Here is a 27413-nt window from a genome sequence, read left to right as displayed (position 1 = left end):
ATCTTCCTCCTTCTCCAACAACTCTCATCACCTTCCTCCCTGCTGCAAGAACTAAAATCTGGAGACGGCTTGTAGTGAGTTACCGGCACCAAGGAGCTTCCCTTCATTAAGATTGCAGAACAACTGAATGAGAGCATCCTCATGTTTGAGTAGGAGGCTGGTCTCTTGTCTAATGCACACCCATGCCTTGGGCTTGTTAAACAGCGATGGGGCAGCAAGCATTGCCTGGGATGTTTCACCCACTGAATCATTAAACAATAAGAAACCCTGTCATCCAAAATACAAACCTGCCCTTACAGATTGTCACAAAAGCAAGCCTGGGATTTCAAGTCTGTATGGATCAGTATTATGTAAATAGATGACAACCAGTAAGAATCGTTGCTTTACAGGTGTTACAATGAGACTTGCACCTTACTAACAGGTGTGCGAAAGGAATTAGTCATAGCTACAAATTTGACTTTTAATATGCCTCCCTTTCGCTTTGATCTGTAGTCAAACCAGTTTCTAGACATGATGCAGCAAGTTTCAAATACACTCTTGTTTTAATCCTCACTTTGTATAAAATGCACCTTGTTCCTCCCCAAAGTCTGTTCACAATGTTGCTCACCATCAAGAGAACTTGGGACCCACAGAAGTAGGCAAGTTTGTGCAGTCAGCGTGTCCTTCACAGCAAAATGAACTTTCCTGGAGTTAACGCAGTGCCAGCTGCTTTACTCTGCCATCTAACTGGGGACAGAAGACTTTCCAATTGAAAAGAGGCTGGGAGATGGAGCTGCCTCCCAGTTTTATCATGGTAGCAGTAAGTGTATACCAACACATCATGGAAATGAAGGAAGTTGGTCTATGCTCAACTTGAGATCCTGGTGGCTTTCAGCTCATGGGGGCAGTCCTTTCAGGCTGCAATAGATTAGAGGAGGAGATCAAAGTCCAGCTTTGTGTTCCCATTCACAATTCAGGGAGTCAAAACTGAGAAGCTATTATAGGGGTGGAGCTAGACAGATAGTATTCAAGTCAGGGTATGACACACACCCTCGAGATTTGAAAGATTCTGGATTCAACTTTCCATTGTTCATGTTTCTACAGAGGTCAAGGCTAACACTTTGTTGTATATAGTACAGAGGCAAGGACTGCATTTCAGAATAGACGCTGGCTACTGTGTCAAGTGGATGTTAAAAGCTTTTGTGGTTTCAAGGAGGCACAGAGCAATCATCGTCATCATCATCCCGCACAAATGGCCAACATCCTCCAAACAATACCAAACATAACCTGCTCATTGCCTCTGCCATTTGTTGTATTTCCTACAATATTGCTGATACTGCAAAAGTCCTTAATTGGCTGTGAAACACATATCTAGGTCAGACAAAGTGCTATGCAATTTTATCTACAGAGGAACCTTGATTATCCAAATATCGGATTATTCAGCAAGATCGCAAGGTCCCAGTGCTTGGCTAAATGTTGTTATCCAGCAATTGATAATTCAGAATTTGATTAACCAAACAAAATACTCCCTGCCCATAGCCTTGGGATAATCGAGGTTCCTCTGTACTATTGAGTTTGTATTCAGAGGAGTGGTACACAGCAGCCCAGTTGTTACATGAAGAAACAGGTTGAGAGAATGTAGGGTGGATGTAATGAGTGCCTGTGGAACCCAGTGAACCTTCTTCACAAGACCCAATAATTTTTTATTTTTTTTCGGAAAAATGTAGGCAAGTGTAGACAGGAATGAGAACAAAAGACAATAAACTAACCTCCCTAATGGAAGGCCCAGAGACCCGGAGAATCAATCTTTTATTTTTTAAATTGCATTCAATACTAAATCAAGTGCCACACTTACTTTTGCATTTAAAAAAAACACACAACTTTTACACGTTTAAGATCCTAGCATTCCTTTCCATGTTCATTTAAAAGGAAACAAACATTTAAATATAATCACTAGAAACTAAGGCAACAGCTCAAACCTGGGTAAATATACACTCATTCCTATGTACAACTTTACAATTATAGACCACCTCTTTAGAGATGGAAAATCCATTTACAGAAAATGCTAAGCCAATCTGCGATCATCCAAATTGGCCTCTCCCTTGCAGAGTTTTGTTAAATAGACAAGCCTCCTTGTTGATCAGTGTTCAATTGTGAAGAATGCTGGAAGGGACTGCCTTAAACAACACCCAGCTCATGTTGTTGGACACATTGTTCACACTATGGTGATAAAAGCTGCTAGAACAATCCAAGGCATTTCAAAACCATCCCTTTACTCATTCTAAGCCTTGTCTAAAAAGGTGGTGCTGGTCAATCACCTGAGACGCCCCCTCACACCCAAGTCTAGATACTAAGTGTTGGCAGGCTCCTTCACCATCAATCCAACCAGAATCTCAGAAACACAGTGCCTCAGTATTCCAAAAAAAAAATCCTGCACCAAGGAGAACACAGAAGACAAACATAAATCACAACAGCTAACTTCAGACCACCCTTTGACAGGGCTCACCAAGGTGGGTGCAGTTTGGAAACTCTTCCCTACAGAGAAAGAGAGCGGGGTTCGAGGAAAGAAAAATGCAGAAATATACATTATGTCCAACGCATTGTTGTATACTACAATATCAAGCAGCTCCCCTGGATTTGACCCTATAAAGGATGGGTACAATAAGATAACGACTTAGTTTCAGTAACCTGTAATGTTAGTTGTGCCAAGAATTGGGACTTTCAACTTGGGTTTCCAGTCCAAACTCTAGTGAACAGAAGCTGTTTCAGGCACCCCTGAGCGAATGCTGCTTTCAGGGCATTGGCACAAGGGACAGGGTCCAGCTCTCCATTGGACAGTAAACACTGTCAGCCCATTTGTTTCTGGTGAGATCGGAAGCAGAAATGAAAGGTCATGTTGCAGCCAGTCCCAAGAGACTTCTACAGTGCATTCCACACAAAAAAAAAAGGACCGTCCCACCACATTGCACGATCATTTATTTAGTTTGGATTTTGGCTTCATAAGGAGGTAGACAAGAACCGGAGTTGGGGGCAGTGAACTAAAAAGAGGGCAACTGCAAACTCAGAATAAACCTCTGTCACTCAAACATATAATATTGTTGGATTAACCAATTAAAACTGTTTGCAGTTGTACAATGATCCAACCACAGTGTAATGTTCACTGTACACTGTTACTATTAATACCCTCATTGCTGCAACAGACTCTCCAGCTCTGTATAAACGTTGCATGAAAAGACATCAAAAGACAAAGGTCAGAAAGTAGTGGCACGGTCCAACCAGCATCAAGATAAATGACTTGTGCTCTTGATACCACAGAAAAAGTGGACCCTGATAATATAGTATGCCATTCCAAAGTCCTGTTGTTTGGTGTCATGAAACATTTTAGATATTAGCTTACATATTAGATCCCTGAAGTGAGGTATGAGATCTCTGATGCCACCACCACTTGTGCTCTTTCCCTTCCCCAATTCAAGGCTGGTCTCCCATGTGCAATCCAAATGTCAGGAGATGGTCAAATAACCTGCCAACACAAACTCCTTGAGCCAGAACTCACTGGGCTAAACGTAAGCAACATTTGTGCCATACGTTGATGGAAAAAAAAATAAAAATTGTATTTTTTGGATTCTAAGATGAAAAAAGTGAAAATAGATAAAACATTTGCAACATAAATATTTAAAGAAGTGGATTGCTCTTTCAGAACATTAGCAAGGGTGCAATAGGATAAATGGGCTACAACAGTCCAATTCCAGTTACTGGCATACCACAGACTGAGTCTGGTGTAGATGCTGGGTTCTACTAAACCATTCACTTATAAACCAGCAGAATGAAGATACTTCTTCCATTGACCAAGCTTAGCAGAGACAAGGAAAACAACTGAATCTTAAGCTGCAAGAGACTGTATAAACCTCCAAGAGTTAAACTCTTAAAAACCAGATACAAAATGCTACAAATCACACTTTCACACAAGGCATTTTAATGTCTGATTGATGATATTTAAGCTAATTACCAATCGCAATATAAATATACAAGTGGAAGTTTGCCCACGTCAGTATCCCATTGTTGAACAATTGTTCACCACAAAGGAACAAATTTTTAAAAAGCCAGAGGCAAAACAATGATAATTAGGTTTGGATTTTATCCAAATCTGGACACAATAACTGATAAGGGGAGTTAGTGAACACATGATACACAGCCACATTTACTTCATTCAACTACAGACTGCATAATTCATTTGGAATCAAGTGAATCCTTCTTTTTGTTTTTTTTAAATTAATTCCTCAAGCCCTCTCAAAATATATAAAGAAATTCACTCAGACACAATTATCCACTAACCTGAATAAAGTTAAAGGACAGTTTTTGGTCAGTGCTATTAAGATGAATCAATTTCTCTTGAACATGAACTTTACAAGAGTAGGCCAGCCTATGTGGGTGAGACAGATAGTGTTTAACAGAACCAGTTCCAGGAAAGGGAGATGGGTGGGCAGGGGGAGATGTTGATTAACCCACAGTTTCAAGGCTCCAAGAGATGACAGAGGAAGGAGACAGTGACATGTTAGCTGGGATTGAACACACAAGGACTCTGGGAGAAGGAAACCTATGCAGCAGGGAACAACATGGGCAGGTTTGACAAATGTACTATTGCCAGTGTGACATACGCCCAACTGTTTTTGCAACACAAGAGCACAGCAAGAGAACTTTGCAATGTTCTTGGCCCCAATACACTGTACACATCAACTGGCCCCAAATGTGAAACTCTGCAGTGTTTGAGATTCTGTTGAGCTTTAAGAGCTGAAAATAAACTTCCATCTTACATAGGAGAAATGGAGGACTGCAGATGCTGGAGATCAGAGTCGAAGAGTGTGGTGTTAGAAAAGCACAGCCAGTCAGGCAACATCCAAAGAGCAGGAGAATAAACGTTTCAGGCATAAACACTGCATTATGAGCTGTGCTTTTGCAGCACCACACAATTAGACTTCTATTGTATGTAGCATGATACATTGGGTTTGGAAGATGTTGGGCAAATTGGAAAAATAGTCCCCGATTGTCTCAAAAGGTCAAAACTTGTGAGTCCAGAGAATTGGAAATTAAAGACGGCAATGATTTGCCAGGATGTTAAACATGGAAGAAACAGAGTTAAAATCTTTATCAACTGAAATAGCAAAATCACAAGGACTAGGCATCAAATGAAAGAATGATAAATTCAGGGAAACACTCACTAGACAGACATGACAGTTACAAAGGAAACCACGTTCCCTCTCATACCTTCAACACTTAGGTCAAATGTCCACAAGATGTCAAAGACCCAAACATCAGCAACATGGACCACTCAGAAGTCTCCAGGAATCAGAGACAATCCTCTGGAGTGTAACAAAATCATCCGGGCGTTCAAACAGAAAGTTTGACTTTTCTCTTTGCACTTGCTATAAAACTCAATTAAAAAATACCTTTTAGTTTAAAAAAAAAGTCCAGAATGATCTAACTCGGTAAAGAAGGAGGAGGAGTTCACATTCCAAATAATTAGGAAAGATGCAGAAAATACAAGGATGATTGGCCAACCAATGGGGCAGGGGCTAGGCAATCCAGGGCAGGAGCCCCTGACAACATTCGACAGGGACAGTTGATGCAGTTAAAAAAAAATTGAAATTGGACTAAAGAACTGATCAGACAAGTCTGATCCCACACAGTACAGGGAGAATAAAGTGTCCTTGTAATAACATCCTTCATGCCACCGGTCAGCCTTCGGTGATAATGCTGGTCATTAACTAACCTGCTGCTGTCTCAGGATGGGGTCATGAAATTGTCAGGGCTTTCTGCTGGTCAGAGCTGATACAAGTACAACTCTCCTGAAATCCCACATCCCCAGTGCAAAGTGGCAGCTTTGTAGACATCAGCTTTGATTGCTTTTGCAAACACCAAGTTGAGGCAACAGAGAAAAAAGTTCCTCGGCGATTCATCAGACTTTCCTCCTGATCTGCTGGATCTTACAGCACAGCAGGTTGGTTGGTGCTTGTGACAGCTCTTTATAAGCCCTGTCCAACTTAACGCCACCCCACAGAAATGGTCTCCATAACCCTGCAAACAGAGTCCTTATTCTACCCGGGTCTGCAGCACTAATCATGAATTGTTGCCAATGGGCACAGGCAAAGGGATAGAAACTGGTACAACCCTGTTTTGGGGTCAAAGCAGCTCCCGAGGCTGACATGGCTGGTGACATGTTTAGAACACAGTGAGACCTCTAATAGTAAGTCCAGGCAAGCCTGCAGACCCCAAGTTGACCAACTTCAACTTATCCAACATGGGACTGTTGTTTTCATCAAATGGAAGCAAGCATCCGGAACAGAGTTCCCACTAAACAAGAGCAAGTCCTGGCTGCTCTGCGTGAGAACAGGAGCTGCCTTTAATAGTGCCCCTGATCAGGCTGAATAGGACCTGATTAAAAAGGGACTACCGCTGTCATGGTGAAGAGCTTACACCTGCCTCCAATACCTCTCAAAACAACAAAGATTTCAATTTGCAAGAAAAGTAGGTGGTGCTCTTTGAATGGACCCAGCAGGAAAGCCAGTGTGAGACCGAGACCAAATGAATGGGGGGGGGGGGGTCCATTAAGGATTAAAACAAGTTTTGAAAATGCCAGAGGAACTCAGCAGGTCTGGCATGATTTGTGGAGAGGAAAACAGAATGAAATAGAGTCCAGTATGAATAGAAGCATTTTGAAGCACAGAGATGCTGGACTCAAAGTTAATTTTGTTCCTCTCCATAAATGCTGCAGGACCTGCTGAGTTTCTCCAGCTTTTTCACAGTTTGTTTTAGATTGCCAAAATCTACAGCATTTTGCTTCTATTATTTATTAAGATCAAACTGGACAACTTACAGTCACAAATTCCTAATCCGTTCCATCCCTACCTATTCATGAAACATAGAACTGCACAAAAGGAGCTTATTAAACCATGATGGTCTCGGGTTAGTGAAAAAAAATCAGATCAGACCACACCAGTCACTTCTTTTCTAGATCAGTGAGCTCAGAGCTTTCAAGATATCAAATACCATGTCTAAAAAAGGAGAAACAATGCAATTGCGGAGCTCCCAAACAGATAGCAACACCTGGCAGTCTTAAACATCCAGCGTACCAAAAACCTGCTCTCTCCCCAACAACTATAACAAAGATCCCACCAGAACCTGAGATGAGAACTACTGTTGAGATCTTGGGTGGGAGCATAATGTGGAGATGGAGTCTGTCACACTCAACACTCCCTTCATTCATCAATTTGCGGCCATCTGATGAATAAATAGAATCGAGGATTCAAAAAAAAAGGAAAAGCTACAGAGGTGGCATACCTTCACACACCACTGGTGTTCAAAGTAGCTATTCTCCTTTGCCACTGATCTCACCCACACCACCCCCTAAAACAATTCCTGCTGACCTCCCAAATTATCAGCTAGCGATTCTGTACAACATCTTTAACTCAAACAGTACTTGCTCGAAGCACGCACACCACCTCAAATAACAACTATACACAATTTTATATAAAGCCTACCACTAAAATCTCTGCTCTATGTACACATCAACAATTTTTTTTGTTAAGTTTCAAAAAGTATTCACAGATTTGCCAACTTTTCTGGCGAATCACCAGGTGCTGCTCGGTTTCGAAAACAGGAATGTTCAAACATTGCTTTGGTCAGGTGGTGGTCATCAGCAATGAACGAACACGCACACACACACACACGGAAGGGAAACAGGACTACGGTCAGTTCTGTTAAAATGTATGAGGGTGGGCCAGGGTTGACAGGCACAACTCCCTCAGCAAAGTCAGCCAGCACGGTCACAAGAGGGAATGGCTCGCTATAAAAACATCACCATTAAATTTAAGTGAGTGGCACTTCTTGATACACAGCTCATTAAAAGCATTTATCCACCATGGAGTGGAGACTTGAACTGCTGTAGGTCAGAAGATGCAAGAAATCACCAAAAAACTCACAGCGGTGGGGTCACTGAGGCAGCAAATGGTGACGCACAGCTCAAAAGCCACAGTTTTAGTGACACCATACGTTCCGTTCTTGTGCCAACGTAATGCGGCTTTGGAAAGGAATGGTTTCTCCTGTCAGAAAAATGTTTTATCGGTCGCGCATATTGCGGCGCCTCAAAATGAAAGCAATCATCACAGAAAAGGACGAGAAAGGAAGAGTTAACTTGGTTGCCAACACCTCAGTGACAGCCAGAGTGGCTTTCAAGATAATCAAGGGTGTTCACCTTCATCCACAGGAAGTGACCGGTGCCCACCCTTATCCCCTGAGAAACAGCAATTTCAAAAGTTGATAAATTTAAGCAGAGTTTTAAAACTGGCATCATTTAAGATTTTCTTCTTCGTAAAAAAAAAAGCACCATCAGAAATCCAAAAATTCATTTCAGATCAGTAAACAGTCGACAGACGAACAATCCATTAAACACACTCGCACTGGAGGGAGTCTCTCCACACAACCATGTTGACCATGAGTAACCCCAGCAACCCCCCTCCCAGAGCCTAGTCACCCTCACCTGCAACATTCCTTCCAAGTTTCTCAGAGCTTAGAGGGCTGTGCGTAGTACACGTCTTTTTCCCTGGAGCAGAGGGGTGACCTTACAGAGATTTAAAAAATCATAAAGGGGCATGCATATGGTGAATTATAGGGGAGGGAAGACCAAAACGAGAGGGCATAGGTTTAAAGGTGAGAGGGGAAAAGATTTAGAAAAGGGACCCGAGGAGCAACTTTCTCACAGAGAGGGTGGTGCATGTATGGAACAAGCTGCCAGAGGAAGTGGTGGAGGTGGGTACATTTAAAATACATTTAGACAGGCACATGTAATGGAAAGGTTTAGAGGGGTACGGGCCAAATGGGACTAACCCACTTTGGGAAAGCTGGCCTAACCTGTCCATGCTGACCAAAGGGCCTGTTTCCGTGCTGTATGATTCAATGACTTGGGGTCAGTGTGTCAGCACGCCACTGACGGCTGGACAACTTAAGGGGCAATGTTGGTCACGTGCCCACAGTCCTGCAGACATCTGCTGGTCATCCCTCTTCAACCTTTTCCTCTTGACCTCTCCCCAGCGTCTGGCCCTAACGACACTGAGGCTCATAATGCGCCTTGGAGGAGATTTAAGGATTTACGGACAGAACGTGGGATTTGCACAGCGAAATTTGATTGGAAATTAGGTCACATGATGGAGCATTCATTTAAAAAGGAAGAGTTTTAGAAACTTCCACTGCACGAGTTCATTTACAGCAAATGTGGCCAATTCCACCTGGGGATGAAATTGTAAAGAACACAAGAATTTGAAGGAGCAGGCCATTGGGCCCTTTGAGCCACGTCTGCTTTCCCATTCGATTAGATCGTGGCTGATTGGAAAGTGGATGGTGATCTCAAATTCAATTACTGGTTCAACCCAGGCTGTATCCAACACCTACCCACTCACAGTCTGGGAGAGGCAGCTGAGCCCAGCTTCCACAGCTCCCAAATCAGAAAACAGGACTTGGAAAAAAAAAACAACTCATATTTTGATTTCCTGGGAATTGCATATAACAGGGAAGTAAATCCTCTGCTCAGTCTCTGGCAATTTTACAGATTACCCTGTTCTGGTGACCCAAAAAACTACAAGCTTTGTAAACAAAAGCCAACATGCTCGGTCACGCGAAAGACCAATGGCAGAAACTCAGGAGCCAAAGGAGATAATGGGGCAAAGTGAAATCCACCATGCAAAACCCACAAATCCTAAACCTACCTCCACATGATCCCTCTGCAAGCGAGCAAACTAATTGGAAACAAGACAAAGATGGGTACAAACTATGGAAGGGGCACAGTGCAATACAATAGGGTTATGGTTCGTGATGTATTTCACTGTTTTCAAATAGAGCCAGAGTAACATTCACACAGCTCAAAGGCAGGGGAGTAAGAAAGCTGGGAATAAAAGACAGATGACCCACCCAAAATCTGTAAAACGTGAGGAAGATCGGAGGGCAAGGTTTATTTTAAAATTAGTGGTGACAGGGAAAGGCAGCCCAACATATTGCATTGCCTGCCTCATTGCTCACCTCAAAATTTGTCACGAATTGTAAACTGGGCCTGAAATGACTGAGCATCAATACGGTCAAATTTGATAAAACCAGCGACAAACATGTCAACAGTGACAGAGTGGCGAGACTCCCTCTTTGACACAGCCCCATTCCAAACTCAAGGCAGCACAGACTACAAGTCACAAGGAGCAGATCCTCTGCACGTTCCTCCCGGCTCCCACAGCCAAAATCCTGTGATTCCAGACACTGGGATCATCACGCTTCTGCCAACTCCTAAGATGCCTTGACGACATCAGCAAGAAGTCCGCTATGGTCCCTTGAAACGTTCATGGGTAGACCGTTGGGAGCGAACGCCTTCTCTCTAAAAGTCATTCATCACCTTCAGGAAGATGGAGCCTTTGATGGAGGCAGGGGATCGGAGGGTGGGGGTGGGATGTCGTAGGGTCAAATGGACTAGTTACGCAGCAGCTCATCAAGGTCATAGGAGTCAAAGAGGTCACTGACCCCTTCGCCATCCTCCAGGCTCCACAGGTAATCCTCCCGGTCCAAGGGCGGTGAGAAGCTGACAAAAGGGGTATCGCCATAGGACGTGGAGGGGAGTTGGTCCTCTGTCTGCTGGAGGAGGTGATGTGACAGGCCGAGCACCCCATCTTCACAGTCCAGCAGCGAACTCGGCAAAACCGGCTTCAGGTCATCTGGAACTACGAGAGAGAGTGGAAAGACATGAATTAATTCGGCAAAACCTAGTACCATTAAATAGATAGCACCAGGTTGTTCAGCCCCTCGATCCTGTTCAGCCACCCACCTTCATAAAATCAATCACAGATTGAGGCAGCACAGAAGAAGAGTTATCTGTCCCTCTACGCCTCAACACATTAATCTTTACCGCACATTAAATCTACAAGTTTTAAAATTTTCAACAACATCTTGCCTTAACAGCATTTTGTTAAGATTTCCCATTTTCTGCCTTTGTGAAGAAATACTTTGACACCCCACACAAATCGTCTAGCTGGAATTTTATACTGCCTTACCTTTGTTCAAGATTCTCTTTAGAGAAAATGATTCTGAGAGTCATATAACCCCTACAGTGTGGAAGCAGGCAGTTCAGCCCATCGAGTTCACAACGACTCTGCGAACAGCAACCCACCCAGACCCAGTCCCTACCCTATTTATTTCCCATGGCCAATCCACCAAACCTGCACAGCTTTGGACTGTGGGAGGAAACCAGAGCAACGGACAGAAAGCCACAGGGAGAATGTGCAAACTGCACACAGACATTTGCCCAAGGGTGGAACCGAACCCATGTACCTGGCACTGTGAGGCAGCAGTGCTGACGACTGGGCCACTGTGCCTCCCACTCTAATTCCTCTCCAACTTCCTGATCCATTCCTTTAAATCAATTTCGACACCGAAACGGGACACTGGCCCAATTGCCCGTATGCAAGCGAAAACAAGAAGCCTAGTCTATGCAAGCTGTTTACAACTTTACTGTTACTTACTGTATCGTTGTGAGAATCCCCATCCAGCACCAATACATCTTTAGAAGGTGCAACCTCTTAACTGCCCAAAGGACTCTTAAAGGTCTAGTTATACTAACAAACCTCCACCCCATGTTAATCCAGCTCTCTTGCAATAAAAGTCAACAGCGCAAAAGCTTTTACAATGCTGACTTTAACTGCAAGGAAATGAAGTCTAAAAAGCAGGAAAGACTTGCTCCCACTGGGCAGGGTGTTGACAAGACTGTATCTAGACATCACTGGTCTTCTTAAAACTTGGAAACTGTTCACTAGGCACATTCCGGTGATGAACAGGTTGCCTTATAAAGAAAGATTGGGCTTGCACCCATTGAAGTTCAGAAGGCCAATCTCATTGAAACAAGATGCCGAAGAGGCTCGACAAGGTAGATACTGAAAGTATATTGCATCGAATGAGGGAGTGGGCCAATTTTAACCATGGGGGTCTCCCATTTAAGACACTGATGAGGGGGAAATCTCTTTCCTGATGGTCCCTAGTTTCAGGAAACCTCTCCCACAGGCTAGATTGCTGCATTTAAGACTAGAAAAGTCAGATTCTTGTTCTACAAGGGAGTCTGTGCTTAGGGGGAAGGGTGGGCATCAGCAGGAGGGTAGAAATGTGTGAAAACCAGATGAGCAAAGACCCCTAATGAATAGCAGCACATGCTTCAAGTGCCAAATAGCCTAGTCCTGCTCTGGTGTACAAGCCTAGGAATTGTTGCTTACATTAGTTTGTTACAAAGATTGTCTCAACCACTCTGCCCTTCTGTTTTACAAAACAATCCCAAACTCGCTTGCCCTGGCCTGAAGTGGATGACTCCAGGATTTCCTCCCACATCGAATTACCTTCCTCCTTAATTTCAAGTTTGCAGGCAATTTTCGGACATTCTGTTTCACTCTGGACTTGAGCACGTGTCCCCGGTTCAACCTTTGGGAGAATTGCAGAGACAGCACCCTCCTCCTTCTTAGGTGTGCTGTACTTCATTGGGCTGTTTTCCTCCATTGCTTCCTCTGGGCAAAGGTACACCTCGATTGGACCGTTAGTGCTCTTCAGGTAAATCTGCAGGTTCTCCTGCTAAAAGGAGTACACGGTGCTGGTCAATCTCAGAAGTTAGAGATCAGCTGATTCCACCCAACATTAGACTTTCAATGTGTGACAATCCCTGCAGTACTAGTTAATTCGTGTAGGTGGCACCAATGAGGTGTTAAAACAACATCTTGCAATTTAATGGGGACATTTGAATGGAAAACTATTCCTAGATGGTCCACAGGAACAATGATAAAACAAAAAAGGCTGCCAGGTCACATTACACCAGGACAGGTGACTGAAAGAATAGCCGGGAGGGAGATTTTAAAGGAGCATCTTAAAAGGAGGAGACAGAAGCAGAGAGAGTCCAGGAAGAGCAGTGAGAGTTTAGGCACTGTCGCTAATGGTGAAGCAAAATAACAAAGCAAATGCATAAAAGGCCAGAATGGAGGAGCTCAGAGGTCAGAGGGTTGTAGGAGATGGAGGAGTGGTGAAGGCAGGTGCTAGTCGGAGAGTTGTGTATATTCTGGGGAGGGGTGGAGATGGAACAGGTGTCAGAATGAGAGAAATAGTTATATACAAAAAAGTGCACATTTTGAATTTCAAGGATGCACTGGTTTTGATATTGCAAATTCTAAACTTACACAGTTGGCATCTGCCATAACAGTGTAGCTCCATCCCTGGCCACTAGGTGGTCCCAAAGCACTTTGCCTGGTTTAGAAAAGTTTATAGATATTTTTAATCAACTTGTTCTTACAGAACTCTTAAACCTGGGCCTCCACGCTCAGAGGCAGGGACACAACCACAGCACTACAACAGCCCGAGGGAGATGTATAAACTAAATTAAGTCTCCACTCGTTAAGTTTGGATCAGGTGGTGTCAGTCAGTTATCACGATTCAGGGGGATCGTGGTTAAAGTGTATCATTTCACACCTATGTCTAACAAAGACCACACTTTGAAAACTATTAATTCAGCAAGCTTCAGCTGCCTTTTCTCAGGAAAAGCGAGTCACAATTTCTGAAGAAGCATTTTTACTGTTTTCTGTTTGGGAGGGAAGCTAAGTGCTGGAAATGTGGAGCAAGTCTAGCAGTTAGAGAAACGAGCCAAGTCTCTAGTCAGTGAGTTCAGGGTCTTCAAGCTTCTGAGCAAGAGAACAGCATGGGAGAATAGAACAAACATGTCGGAGCTTGGACAGAAAGGGTCTTCCTCAAATCACCAGGTTCGGATTTTAAGGTCACCTTGTCCTAGACTCCCTGACCAACCAAGAAAGGTTTCTCTCTTTCCTTTCAAACACCCAGGACAGAAACCTCATTCAGATCATCCACTAACCTTCTCTCGTGGAGTAAATTCCTCCAATAGAGGGGGTCATCAACTGGTTTCACTCACCTCCCCCTCCCACCCCCATCACAAAGTGAAGCCACTGTCTCATCCAATGCTTTGCATGGCCACGAGCATCTAACCCTCTTCCAGGTCCCCACTCTCTTAATGACAGCTTAGTCGCTGATGCCCTGTTTACAGCAAACCTTAGGAGGTGGCAGGATCATGCTAATCTATAAAACCATTGCTTTAATTCGGCTTCAGCATCCGACTCAGTTTTGTGTGGCATCCTTCTGAATTCTTGGGCCAATGTCTATGTAAATAAAGTTAATTGTTTGTATTCATTGATGGGACGTGAGCTTCACTGACCCAGCCAGCATTTATTGCCCATCCCTAATTGTCCAGAGGGCAGTTCTGAATCAACCATACTGCTGTGGGTTTGGAGTCACATTGCTGTCCGACCACGTAAAGACACCAGATTCTCTTCCTGAGAAAGAACAATAGTGAACCAGATAGCTGATACAATATTTGACAATGGTTACGCGATCGCCATTAAACTAACTTCATTCCAGATTTGTATTGAACTCAAACCAACGATGCCAGAACATGAACCCTGAGGTTACTGCTATGCTGCGTCCCAATTATTAACACACTGCTGATGAAAACACTAACAGTGATGATATTTCAAAGCTATTTTATGGTGATATTCCAAACCACATTGCAGTCAATGTCTTAGATTCCAATTGTTTGGAAATTACTTGAGCATGTAGCCATTGTTGGAATGTATGGACCACACAAGCCAAATATACATAACCTACTCCCCCAAACAGCAATGAGAGCAGAAATGTGGTTTTAAATGTTGACTGAAGGAAATCTCCCTGAGGCTTCTTAAAACAAAAAAGGCACCCTGGAATCTTCTAGAAACCCAAGATGGCATACAGAGCTTCCACAGAATATCTGACAGTGCACCATTCCTTCTATGCTGCATTGGTGTGGCCACCATGCATGTGTGTCCAAGTTACTGAACGGGAGTTGAAACCACAGCCCAACCCACGGGCGTTGGGGTGAACCACAGGAGATGGAGAGATCAGGAAAGACAGCATGCCTTACCTCACAGACATCGGGCACCTCTAGCCTTGTCTCCGGTGGTGCTTTCACTGCGATCACTGTCTGGTCCTGGAAGCTGTCAATTGAGCGAATATCTTGGTATGTGACATAGGCTAGCGTGAGCACAGGTCAAGGTGGAAATGAACAGACTGATTCCAAAGATACACAATGTCACAAAGCCTCACCCAGCAATGGCCAATTCCACCTTGAGGAGATTGACAGGCAGGAGGCAAGTGAGGCTCGCAAGAGGCTGTAGACTCACATTGCACCCCCTCGGATCTCCCAGACTGAAGCACTCAATCGCTACGATCAACACTCCCTATGCCTGAACAAAGCCATGAGGCAAAGCCCCTGGAAGATTCAAGAGAGGAGCTGCATTCGTTTAGCGCCTTCCACAAATTGAGCATATCCCAAAGCAACTTCACAGGCACGGAGGGGTTTTCTGAAGTGTAGTCACCATGGCCAAATCGGAAACAGGGCAGCTAGTGTGCACACGGCAAGCTCTCACTAACAACAGGGAGGACTAATGACCAGATACATCTGCTTTTGCAGATATTGGGATGATAGAAATTAAAAAAAAAAGGGCAGATCGAAGATGAGGAAGAGACACGATGATACGGGACATAACTCCACCATTGGGATAGAGATGCAACTCATTAATGAGATATGCAGAACAGAATACTTAACACATGGAAGGATATCTCTGATTTTCCTCATCATCTGTCAGCATTTTCAGCTGCGTGCTGCAGTTCTGGATGAGGTCGTCAAGGGAGCGCTCCTTCCTCATGAGATCAGTCAGATCCTGCCTGAGGCACTGCTGCTTCGCCACCACCGATGTGTCTTCAAACAGACTGCGACCCCTGTGGAAAGGAAGGCAGAGTCAGTGAGCGAGCGATAGAGTGAGTGAGCTCCATTTCTGCAACCTGGAGCTTAGGGCTCTCTTGGAGCGGTCTCTGATCCTAAGCACCAAGTTATGTTTCAAAATAAAACAGGAGGCAAAAGGAAGGAACATCACAATCGGAGACTATGATGGTGCTATTAATATCCACAAGAATAAAGCTTTAACAAGTCACAGCAACCTTCCAAAATTCCCCAGAAACTCCTAAGCACTGGAATTGAAAATTAATTCTCAAGATACTGTTGTAATCAAAGTTTATGCAGAAGTATCACGTAGGGATTAAACCATTGTTTTTAAAATTTTCTCTGAAGAGTTTTGCTTATATGTAACTTTAGAAAACCTGGAGCCAGGGAATAAGCTGCTTGATTGGTTTGGAGAATCAACCAATTAGTTAAGGAATAGTCTGCTCGGTCTCTAATTCGCCAAAGGGCTGGTAAGGTGGTAATTGTTTGGATAGGTTGGAGATATTAGCCCCTTCCCACTCCCAACTCTAACAGGCAGGACAAAAGGCAGGTGAGATTGTGACTGAAGACAGGGATGTGGACACCATACAATTCTCGAGGTAATCTTTGGACATGAGTATGGCCCCCTTTGCCTCAATGACCTCTTTCAATAATTACATAAAGGAAAAGGGACCATGTTTCATTTTGGGCCATGCCAATGGCTTATTGGCAAGGGATATGCTCAGTCAATTGTTGGGAGAGGAAACGGTCTCACATTAGGGACCACGATGATTTGCCCAGTTCCAATATCAAGTGACCAATGGGGACAGTGGGCCCACAAAGTATTTGGATATCGCAAACATCCATAGGGCTGTCCACGTTGAGTGAGCAATGACTCTCTAGTGGTTCAGAAACTCAATCACAAGTTGAAGGCTGGGGTCATTTGGAAAAGCCAAGAGGGCAAGGAACAACTTACATCCACTGAATGTTGTTTTTGGATTTTTTCCGGATGAGTTGAATTCCTTCCAGAACGTTGGTGATGTCGTAAATTCGCCTCTTCTGGACTTCGAGGACCTCCGCTGCTCGGTTCAGGTCCAGGACACCATCTGGAGACTCGCTGAGGAGATGGACAAACTTCTTGGTCAGAAGTCCAAGCGAGGTGTCATATCGAGTCTTCTCCCCGGGAGACTTGGGAGCTGTGAGCGGCAATTAAAAATAAAACACCACACCGGTTTTAGTGCATTATTGTGCAGGCAGAGAAAACAGAGAAAGAGATAAGGAAGTTCATAAGATCAACAAGCAAACATTTATGAAGGCAGGTGGAACAGTGGCTTTCAGTGCAAGGTGGTTTGAGTACGGGTGTAGAGAAGGTCATGCTTCAGTTGTATGGTGCTTTGGTGAGCTCACACCTGGAGCAGTGGGTGCATTTTTAGGCCTGACCCAAGGAAGGATGTCCCACAGAGTGCAATGGAGATTCATTTGATTAATTCCTGAGGTGACAGCATGGAGGCAAGATGGAGGAGACTGGGCTTGTACTCTCTAGGAGTTCAGATAAGAGAGAGAGGATTTCACACAGACAAGGCAGCAAAATATCAACATTTACAAGAATAAAGCTCAGAAAAGGCCATTCAGTCCATCATCACTCTGGTTAGTCTCACATCCTGCACTTTTCCCAGGACCCAGCTAACCTTACACATCCTTTTGAAGGTTATGATTGAAACCATTTCCACCACCCCATCAGGTAGTGCATTTCAGGTCATGTGTCACTGTAAAGCTTTTCTGTTCAGCTCCATTCTGTTTCTTTGGCCAATTACCCCATATTGGTGTGCTGTAATAACCAAACTCCTCACCAGTGGAGCTCCCTGTTGAACCGGCCAGGAAACCTCTCAGGGTCCCATCTTGGGCGTGCATTCCCTGCTTCTCCAGTCTGTTATAATGGAGGTCCCTTGACCTCAAATACCACTTCTAGACACTTGCAAAAAAAAAGATAGCTGATGGTCACTCAATAACTGAAGCCTAAAAATAATCCATTTCAAGACAAATTGTTGTGGGTAGATGCTTACAGTGGAGATGACCATTGGCTAGGGAGGACTGAGTGAGTTGTGGAAAGCTATGGCAGGGTGGGATAAGTCCTCTCAACTCTGTTTTCACCTGAGGGCAATAGGCCCCAGCAGAGTGTGGCGGCGTTAGTTCCAGCCGACCTCATCTAGCAGTTTAGACTGAACAAGGGTAGCATATTCAACTACACAGCTCCTTTTAAATCTCTTCAACCCAGCCCTTTCCAAAGGGAGTGAAGTCCAGTGATCAAGATCGGAAACTCTGGATAATTACTGCTGCCTCTCTCTTCGCTTGAGACAGAGGAGAGAACAGAAGCTACAAACAAGTCTTAAATATCAGTTCCTCACAAATCCAGATCAATCAACTTAAGGGAGCTCAATTCCACCACGGTTTGCACAGAACCTGGAAAGTCCTCCCTTTTTCACCGTGACCCACCACAATGACATATTCTCACTTTTCGGACTGGGTATCCTGGCTGGCATTTTGCCTTTGCCTTTCGGAGTTCGAAATTCCGGTAAATACTGATGACCGCTGCCTTCCAGGTCCAGTTTGCGTTTTGCCTGAGGGGGGAATAAAAGGGATTGAGATTGGAACTTTCAGTCTTTAAAAAAAAATGCTGCATTCTAAAATTTCCTAAAGTTATTCTGCTCCTATGCCAGCCTCAAAAACAAAAGTCAAGACACTCCTTAAAAAAAAAGCCTTGCTCTACCACCTCCGCTCTGTATACCACACAATTATTCTTTAATATGAAGGTAGACAGCAAGCAAGGTACCATTCAATTGAGAGAGGCAGACAGATATAATCCCAACCTCTTTCAATCAAGTAGACACAAATAGGAATAAAAAACCACAGGCAGGAATTTCTGCCGAGGGGACTGGGTCAGGGTCAATTGTAGAATGGCTGCAACCAACTTAGTTTGCAAGTAACCCCAATTTTGTGTTTACGTAAGTTTACTCTTGAAAACTTTTCACTGGTTAAAAGACACTGTGGGAGGCATCAGAGCTGGGTGCGTTAGATGGACTCCAAGCCTTCTGGCTCTAAGGGTTCTTGTGATGCAGTGGTCGTGTTCCCATCTCTAATCCAGGAGGTCCACCCCAGTGATACTGTTCCTACCTCTGACCAAGTCCACCCTGCCCCAGAAGGGCGTAAAAAAAAGGTTTGAACAGATTTTTAAAATTTTTTGGGGGAAAAAGTTTCTTGAATTTAACAACATATACAAAACCAAACAATTCAAACCGATGTTAAACCACCCCCCCACTAATTACGTAGATAAATAAATAATAACTAATAACTAAACCAAAAACAAAGCAGAATCTTAACATTAATAATCACCACCATAATAAAAGCTCAATGAAACAAAGCAACAGCCCTCGATCAGAGTGTATAAGTTTATACATATTCATATGTTCGTAGTTCTTCCTCTCTCGATACCAGGTTCATTAAATAGAATTGCCATGGATATATAAAGGCTCTTATTAGTATGGTGGACAAATCTGTACTACATAGTCCAAAAAGGGACGCAGTGTCCTATAAAAATTCTCGGTTTTATGGTACACAATACTAGTGAGAAAGTCTAAAGGCAAAGGGGGGGGGGGGGGGGTGTGGGGGATGTGTTCCATGGCTAGATTGCGCCAGCCTGACAGCCCCGGGGGATTTTCAGACACCCACCTGAACAGAATGTTCTTTCTTGCGCAAAAAAAGGTGAGGACACTGAAAAGCCTTTTTTTGTGTGCGCGCGCATTTAATGAAAAAGTGAATTAGCAAAGCTAAGAAGAGGAGATACCAGATCCATCTCCATCTCCGTACCCAAGGCCTTCTCTATTTCGCCTGCCAGAGCACTCCAATATGCCCACAGTCTGTGGCAGGACCAAAAGACAATGAGGGAGCATGTCCACGCTCACTTCACATTAAAGACACATTGGAGGTGCAACCGCTTTTAATTTTGCAAGGCAGTCTGGGGCCAAGGGGACCCTGTGGAAAATCTTCAATTGCACAGAATGGGCATTTTCAACAGGTTGATGAGAAACTATCCATCTTTAGAGTATTTGGAAGAGCTTCATTATTTACTCGCGCAGTTTTCTGTCCCATTCAAATTCACTGTCCTTCCTTCTGAAAGGCTCTTCATAGAATCCTTACACACTGCGTGAAAGCAGGCCATTCAGCCCATCGAGTCCACACTGACCCTCCAAAAGCATCCCACCCAACCCTATCCCGCGTCTGCACATCTCCGGCCACTATGGACAATTTAACACAACCAATTCACCTAAACTGCACAATTTTAAAACTGTGGAGGAAACTGGAGCACCTGGAGGAAACCCACACAGACACAGGGAGAATGTTCAAATTCCACACAGTCAGTCACCCGAGAGTGGTATCGAAGTGGGTCCTTGGCACTGTGAGGCAGCAGGACTAACCACTGAGCCATGTATCACCCACTCTTCTTTATACTCATTTTAATACAAGCACCTTCTCATCTTGACCCCCTAAATACTTACCATCACTAAAGTAATTAGATACTAACAAGCCGGCCACTGACATTAAAATTCTACAGATAGAGGTCTACATAAGTACAGCTGCACAGAAGGAGTTATCAGCCTCTGGTGGGGGGGGGGGGGGACATAACATAAACCTATTAGGTGGCTAGTAAAAAGACTGTACAGCACTCAAAGATCAGCAGCAAAATTCTCTAGTCTCTGGACTAATTAATATTACTCATTAAATAGTCAGCTCGTTAAAAAAAAGGTCCCAGTCCTAATAATACAGCCAAGTAGTAATTCATCCTTTTTAAAGTATTTAAGCACCTGGAAGTCGGGAATGGTGCTATGTAAATGCAACTCTTCCTTCAAATGATAGGCCTTGAACATTCTGAATGTGTATGACCCACGTTAGTTATGCACATCTCTTGTAATACGAAAAAAATGCACTTTATATAATTAAATGATAATATTTATATTAGGCTTGATGGTAACAGTTTTATATCGAGTGACAATACGCAAGCCCAGTTAAACAATGTCATGCAAACACAATCGCAAAAACATGGTTAAAAGGCAGGGAGTGAATGAATGAGGGTTAAACAGTGACCACAGCACCCTCCCTCCTCTACCCAATCCAGAAACAGGTCCTACAGCCTCAAAAGCAGTGAATGCCTGCAACAGCTCAGCAGGGAAAGGCCCCACTCAGAGACAAAACTCTGGAAGATCCCAGGGCAGTGCCAAAGTCGTCACAGAGACAACCAGCATGGAAATAGACTCTTTGGTCCAACCAGACCCATAATCTCAAACTAAACTAGCCCTATTTGCTTATGCTTGATCTACATCTCTTCAAATATTTCTTATTCATTAAAAAAAAATACAGGTCTTAAATGTTGTAACTGTATCCACATCCATCACCGCTCCACTTAAAAAACAATTGCACCCCCCCTTGTCTAAAATCTTTCTCCTCTCACCTTTACAACATGCCAACAAGTCTTGAAATGCCCCACTGCTTCATGACAGATGTACCCTTTGTGTCCATCAGCTGGCAAGGCAAGCATTGAAGAACAAAGCCTCATGACTCTAACGACATGAACCCCACATTCCAGCCATTTACACAGTCGACCACTTTTACACGGAACCAGCTGTCCATCCTCAAAACATGCAATTCCGAAGCCGTTCAGAAAGCCAGGTTCTCATCTCCATCGTCAAAGTGACCTGCCACTGCTCACTACCTCCTCTCCAATATTTACACAGCTAGCATCAAGGAGGTGTTCTCAGAAGCCAATGTTAATTAACCCAAGAATATTTTTTTCAGTGCTGACATGGCCTGGAGATGATCCTCCAATTCCTAGAGAGTCCAACAAAGTCCTGAAGGGTTGGCAACACAACTGTGCTTGAGGGGGACAAATAACAGCCAGGATCTCAACCAGCAGAGAGTGAGTGAATCCTCCCAGCACAGATGTGGATACTGGGCCTCCATCGCAATGCTCCCTATAGTTGAATAGCCCATGCTTACCTCCAGGCACAATGGCAGGAAGCAGCTAGTTGACAGAGAGGCAGTGCATCTGGGAAAAGGAGAAGAGGGTTCAGCAGCTGCAAGGAAGGTAGAAAATAGGAACAAGTGCCCAAGAGCTTAGAAGCTAATCATCGCAATCATTAGCATTTCTGATTCAGCGCGAAAGCTTGGAACATTTAGAGAGTACACTCTGGCTCTGAGACAAGTCACACCCATAGCTCAGCAGGCCAGAGCTTCTACAATTGTGATAGTGCAGGAGCCCACAGCATTGAAACAGCCCCACAAACCACACCAGCGGAGCTGCTGCATCTTCAGAGGGCTTTGAAACCACAAAGCATCATGGAGGAAAACCATTAACTGCAGCCATTCATCACTAGGGGCGTTGTCATGGCAAAAGTCTTTTGAAGGGCGATCTCACGCTGTTTGGCTGGATTCCAAACCCAGGTCTTTTTCCCAGACACCTTGTTATCACAAACATGACAACTGAAGCCTGTTGTTCAATTGATCTGACACCATGAACAACCCGCACCCAGCCAATCTCTCACTGACACAGGCAGCTAACCACTTGAGTTGCTGAGGGCTTACAGACAAGGCCTCACTTCCTCCCTACATCTTCTGAAGAGCTGCCGATTACTGCTATGCTACCCCAATTGGAACAGGAACGATCCTCGGGGGGGGGGGGGGGGTTGGGAGGCTTCAGCTTAAACCATCAAGACTGACAGGGAGTTTCTGCACTTTAACCACAAGGTTGTGAGATCACCAACTGAGCAACACTTGAATTTAAAACGATGAACCCGAAAGCCACAGTTGGAGGAATGCAGGGATCGGAGGGCTGTCACAGGTTACATGAAAACGGAAGGGTGAAACCACAGAGCCTTTGAAAGGAATTTTAAAGATAAGTCACTGCTGGTGGATGTGGAGAGATTGTTTCCCCTTGTGCAAGAGTCCCACATCAGAGGGCACCGTCTCATAGTAAGGAGTCTCCCAGTTAGGAGACAGAAGAGGAGGAATTTCTGAGGGCCATCGAGGTTAGGATGTTTACTGTCCTCCAGGCCAAGATAATTTTTTAAATCATCTCCAACATTTACACAGCTAGCATCAAAAAATGTTCTCAGAAGCCAATGTTAATTGGCCCAAGGATAATTTTTCCCGGGAATGTTTTTGTTAGTGCTGACATGGCCTGGAGATGATCCTCCAATTCCTAGGGTTTTGGAGATAAAGCAGGAAAGTCACAATTAAGGATGATCAGATCAGCCACAATCTCATTGAATCGTAGAGCAGACTCAATGGGCTGAATGGTCTACTCCAGCTCCCGTCTTTCATGGTCACTGTCGCAGCAAGTCTCATTGCTAAACAGGGGCCTTCATTGTCTCCCCAAAATACAAGAGGAAAAGAGGAAGGATACCCTGCAGGGTCCATTTGAGGATTCATTGCTCTCCTCTGGTCACTGGGTTGTGACCGTGATAGTTCTCTCTCAAAAAATCCCTGAACTCCTCCCTCAACAAGCCTCCAAACTGGCCATTGAATGGTTTCGTGCAATTAAGGAATTGTAAACCAAGTGCAGGCCGAAGAGCTTTATTTTGAGAACACTGTTACCAATCTCAGACCCTTGCAGTTCCAAGTCTAACCCTGAACAGATATAACAGGCCGAGAAGCTGTCCCCTTATCCGACTTCTACCCCCTTGTTGGCCTTTGATTATCATTCAAATGGGAGCCACTGCCCTCGATGGATTTCCCTCTGCCCTCCAAGACCTCCCTCTGCCAGATATCTGGAGAGTGTGGAAAGGGACCTCTGGCCAGCTGAGAGGAACACAATGCTCAGAGTCTTCCCCTCATCCAGTGCTCACAGACATAGGCCCTTTCCTCCAAGGATACAACAGCAACTTCAAGTGTCATACCTTCTAATATTGTACATCACCCTCGTGTGTAGCAAATGGCATCCAATTTTATTTCAGAAATGCTCCAAGTTCCACACAAGTGTTAGGTCAAAAACAAAAGATCAAGTTGAGTGGTATCTTGGAGTAAGAGTGTGTTGAAAGGGGTACAGGTGAGGGATTCCAGGAGTTGTGACATACAGACCCTCACTCCATTGCTTTACATGCTCGCTAACCCATTGCACGAATGCCCTGTTACTTTCCAACTTACTACTTGATCCCATTTCCAGTTGTTCCCCTTTACTCCCTCTTCACCTTCAACCCCCAGCCTCAGTTCCAACGCCATTTCTCCAGAAGCTTGCTCTCACAGCTCATACCTCGAGCCCATTCCCAGTGGATCCCCCTGGGACAACTGCGCCGTGGTCTCACGGCATGCTGCTCTCAAGCTCCTGGAGCGGGTTCACACAGCCAGGGCCAGGCTGCTCCAACACCACGCATGCCTCTCAAACTCTGGCAGAGTCACCGTGTATTCAGATCTCTCTTGCACACACCCCCACACCGGCGCCACCATTATTCAGCTTCCCAACTTGCTGAATGATATCCTTTCTTCTGTTGTGCTGTGAATTATCTTGGTGTTGAATAGCATTGTCACAGCCACACAATGGGCTCCCAGAGACTCCCGGGGTAGCTTGAGCACTTTAATCATCCAACAGCTTTTCAGTGACTGACATTAGCAGTGGCAATTGAAAGAGCTCCCATCCAGCAATTGGAGGTCACTAGTTTTGCATTAGGTACACTGTAATTCTCCATTTTCACGTTTATCCCTATAACAAGGGTCCCAGCCACTTTGTGCTTGCTGTAAGAAGTTGCCAGTTATCCATCAAATTAGGGAGCAATCTATTGCACCACCAAGCTTGCCAGGACCTGAGCATGTAAGTTAGTCAGTGCCAGGCATGGTTCAGTTAGTAGCATCATGACCCAAGTCACCAATTCCAGAACATGAGTTCCAAACACAGTACTGAAGGAGTGCTGCATGGTTGTCGATACCACCTTCTAGGAGAGTCAATAAACTGTGGCATCACCTGTCTGCTCAGCTGAATACAAAAGATTCCATGGCACTATGCTGAGGAAAGGCAGGGAAGTTGTCCTGGCCAACATTTGTTCCTAAAAATCAGCATCAGAATCTGGTCATGATCACATTGCTGTTTTTTTTTTAAAATTACTCTATAGACCAGGCAGCAAACAAGACACGTCAGGGCAGGTTCAATTTGCAGAAACATTGCTCAATTTGCCATCAAATCATCTAGTGCTCGGCTAGGAGTGTTAATTAGTTCAGCGCTTTAACTAGAGAGAAGCCTTGGAGATCTCAGCATTCCCCCAATTCTGGCCCCTACAACGTCCCTGGCCTCCTTTATTCTGTCACTAACAGCTGCACCTTCAGCTGCCTCCATTCTAAGCTATACAAATCCCTCCCCAAATCTCTCTGCCTCTCACTCTTCTTCCAAGTTGCTCCCTTAAAACCTCTCTCTCTTTGACCAAGATCCTGTTTCAACATCTCCTTGCATGGTTTGAGGTCAACATTTGCTCAATTATCCTTCTGTGAAGCATTTTAGAATGTTTGAGGGGAAAGGCACTACACAAATTTATTGATTTCAAGTCACTCTTGGATTCATTTTCACACCCAAGACAAGTAGGAACCCATTCGGTGTCTCGGCAATTAGGGAACGGTGAAGCTATGGACTGAAGGAAACCCGCGGATATCCAACCACGGACATGTGGAATACTTTTACATTTTATTTCTTGGAGCTCAGAATAAACATCTGTCAGAGGAGGTCCATGTATTGGTAGGACAATGAGCACAATCAGAACCTCGGAGGAGCTACACAATTTGGAGGGATGATTGATCCTGTGGCATTGTGGCTCAGAGAGGCCTCCACTCAGCACTCTGCTTGCACATGGCTGCCAGTACTGTGCAAGATAGATGATAAAGTAGGGATCATAAAGCTTTTGTTCCTCTGACTGCAATAGGGGGTAGGAGGCAGCCATTATACCCTTCAACCCTATTCGCCCCTTCAGTTACCTCATGGCTGACCTGTACCTTAACTCCATCTAGATTCTCTAAGCCTTAGCAAAACTCTATCAAGCTCTGGCAGGGAAAGTACCAGTTGACTCCCACCATGAACTCCCCTTCGTCCCGAGCTTACCAATTTTTGTGGAGACCGTTTCAGATTTCATGGCTGTGTGGGGCAATGCAGACCCAGGAACCTCTCAGATAGTGACCACCCTTGGGGGATTCAACAAAGATTCCCCAAAGCAAAACTTAAATATTTTCCAGGCACTCTAGTCGTTATGGCTTCCATTATGTTGTTCACTAAGCTGCAGGACGACTCAAAAATCAGCATACGATTGTACAGGGAAAATGGACAAAGATCTTCACAGCAAAAATAAAATATCTTTACTCTTTCTGGTCTTGAATCATCTTGCTGCTGAAGAAGCCTTTTTTTTAAAATTCTGGGCTCCCTGATCTTAGCTTGGTTCTCCCTCTGGGCCCATGTTTCAAATTATCTTTCAGTGATCTCAACACTGCATGCTCTGCTGATCTGTTGCCACCCCTGTCTCTTCATCGTAGAACCTTTGGTCAACATCAGTCATGTAGCAGTAGAGCACTGGGACTGCAAGCCATCACATCTCCTTCCACTATCAAGAGTGTGTTTGACCATCATGGAACAGAAATGGAGGCTCTGATAACAGATACCAGAGCATGAGAACATTAGGTCATTCCATACTAACACTGTACATAAACTTGCACTTATAATAGCCTCTTTAATGCAGGAGAACGGGATATCGAGGAACCACTGCATGCAGAAGGGACGGCTGTTGACAACATCCCAGCTGTAACCCTGAAGACTTGTGCTATAGAATATGCGGTGATTCTAGCCAAGCTCTTCCTGTGCTGCTACAACACTCGCATCTCCTCAAACATGTAGAAAATTGCCTAGGCATGTCCTGGACACAAGAAACAAAACACATCTGATCAGACTAATTACCCAGCTCACACCACCACCATTCATCAGATGATGGAGGTTGGCAAGGATACTTACTCAGCAATAACCTGTTAACAGGCACCCAGATTGGGTTCCACTAGGGCCTCTTTGCATCTAACCTCATTATAGCCTTGGTCCAAATATGGACAAAACAGCTGAATTCCAGAGACAAGGTGAAATCTGCACATCAGAGACAGACTGTATAAACAGCAAGAGCATTCTCTGCTTCAGCATATTATGATCGTATATTTGGCAAAAAACCCCAACTTATTGATGTTTAATTAGCTGATGAGATTCTGCCCCTTTATGAGCTGAACTCCCTACTCACTGCAGGACCCTATTGCAGGAAGGAGGTTCCCTGTATTGCTAACAGTCATTGCACAATTACAGTTCACAAGTATCCAATTCAAAAGAGTACTACTATATTTGCAAGTCGCATTTTTATCTTTAAAGAAAGAACATTATAAAATTACAGGGTAGGGTTGGATTAGCCTCAGATCAATCAAGACAGAGACCCAGGCTGAGACTCTGGGAGGGTGAGCAATGCTATTTTGGAGTTACTGCCAGTCGCACATGGAAAGGTGGGATTGGAAACAGCCTCACAAGAGGACATGT

At 44.4% G+C, this 27413-nt stretch overlaps 1 protein-coding gene across 2 annotated transcripts in view; it reads right to left on the bottom strand.

The window, feature by feature from the left end:
• Window positions 1-1751: 1751 nt before the first annotated feature.
• The window catches only part of LOC140453525 (transcription factor E2F2-like), a 51617-nt gene continuing 25955 nt past the window's right edge, over window positions 1752-27413 (bottom strand). The window contains exons 2-7 of one of the 2 annotated variants that reach the window (XM_072548276.1): window positions 18345-18450; window positions 16809-17028; window positions 15694-15852; window positions 14996-15110; window positions 12387-12615; window positions 1752-10727 (exon numbers count right to left, since the gene is read on the bottom strand). In XM_072548276.1, coding sequence (XP_072404377.1) covers window positions 10480-10727; window positions 12387-12615; window positions 14996-15110; window positions 15694-15852; window positions 16809-17028; window positions 18345-18450 — 1077 coding nt within the window. In that variant the 3' untranslated portion in view covers window positions 1752-10479. The remainder of the gene's footprint in view (window positions 10728-12386; window positions 12616-14995; window positions 15111-15693; window positions 15853-16808; window positions 17029-18344; window positions 18451-27413) is intronic. The other variant, XM_072548277.1, reaches the window with a different exon arrangement.

This window comes from Chiloscyllium punctatum, chromosome 27 (genome assembly GCF_047496795.1).
Source record: "Chiloscyllium punctatum isolate Juve2018m chromosome 27, sChiPun1.3, whole genome shotgun sequence".
NCBI classification, from domain to species: domain Eukaryota; kingdom Metazoa; phylum Chordata; class Chondrichthyes; order Orectolobiformes; family Hemiscylliidae; genus Chiloscyllium; species Chiloscyllium punctatum.
Note: the sequence above shows the minus strand (reverse complement) of the source record. Positions and strands in the feature narration are given on the sequence as shown.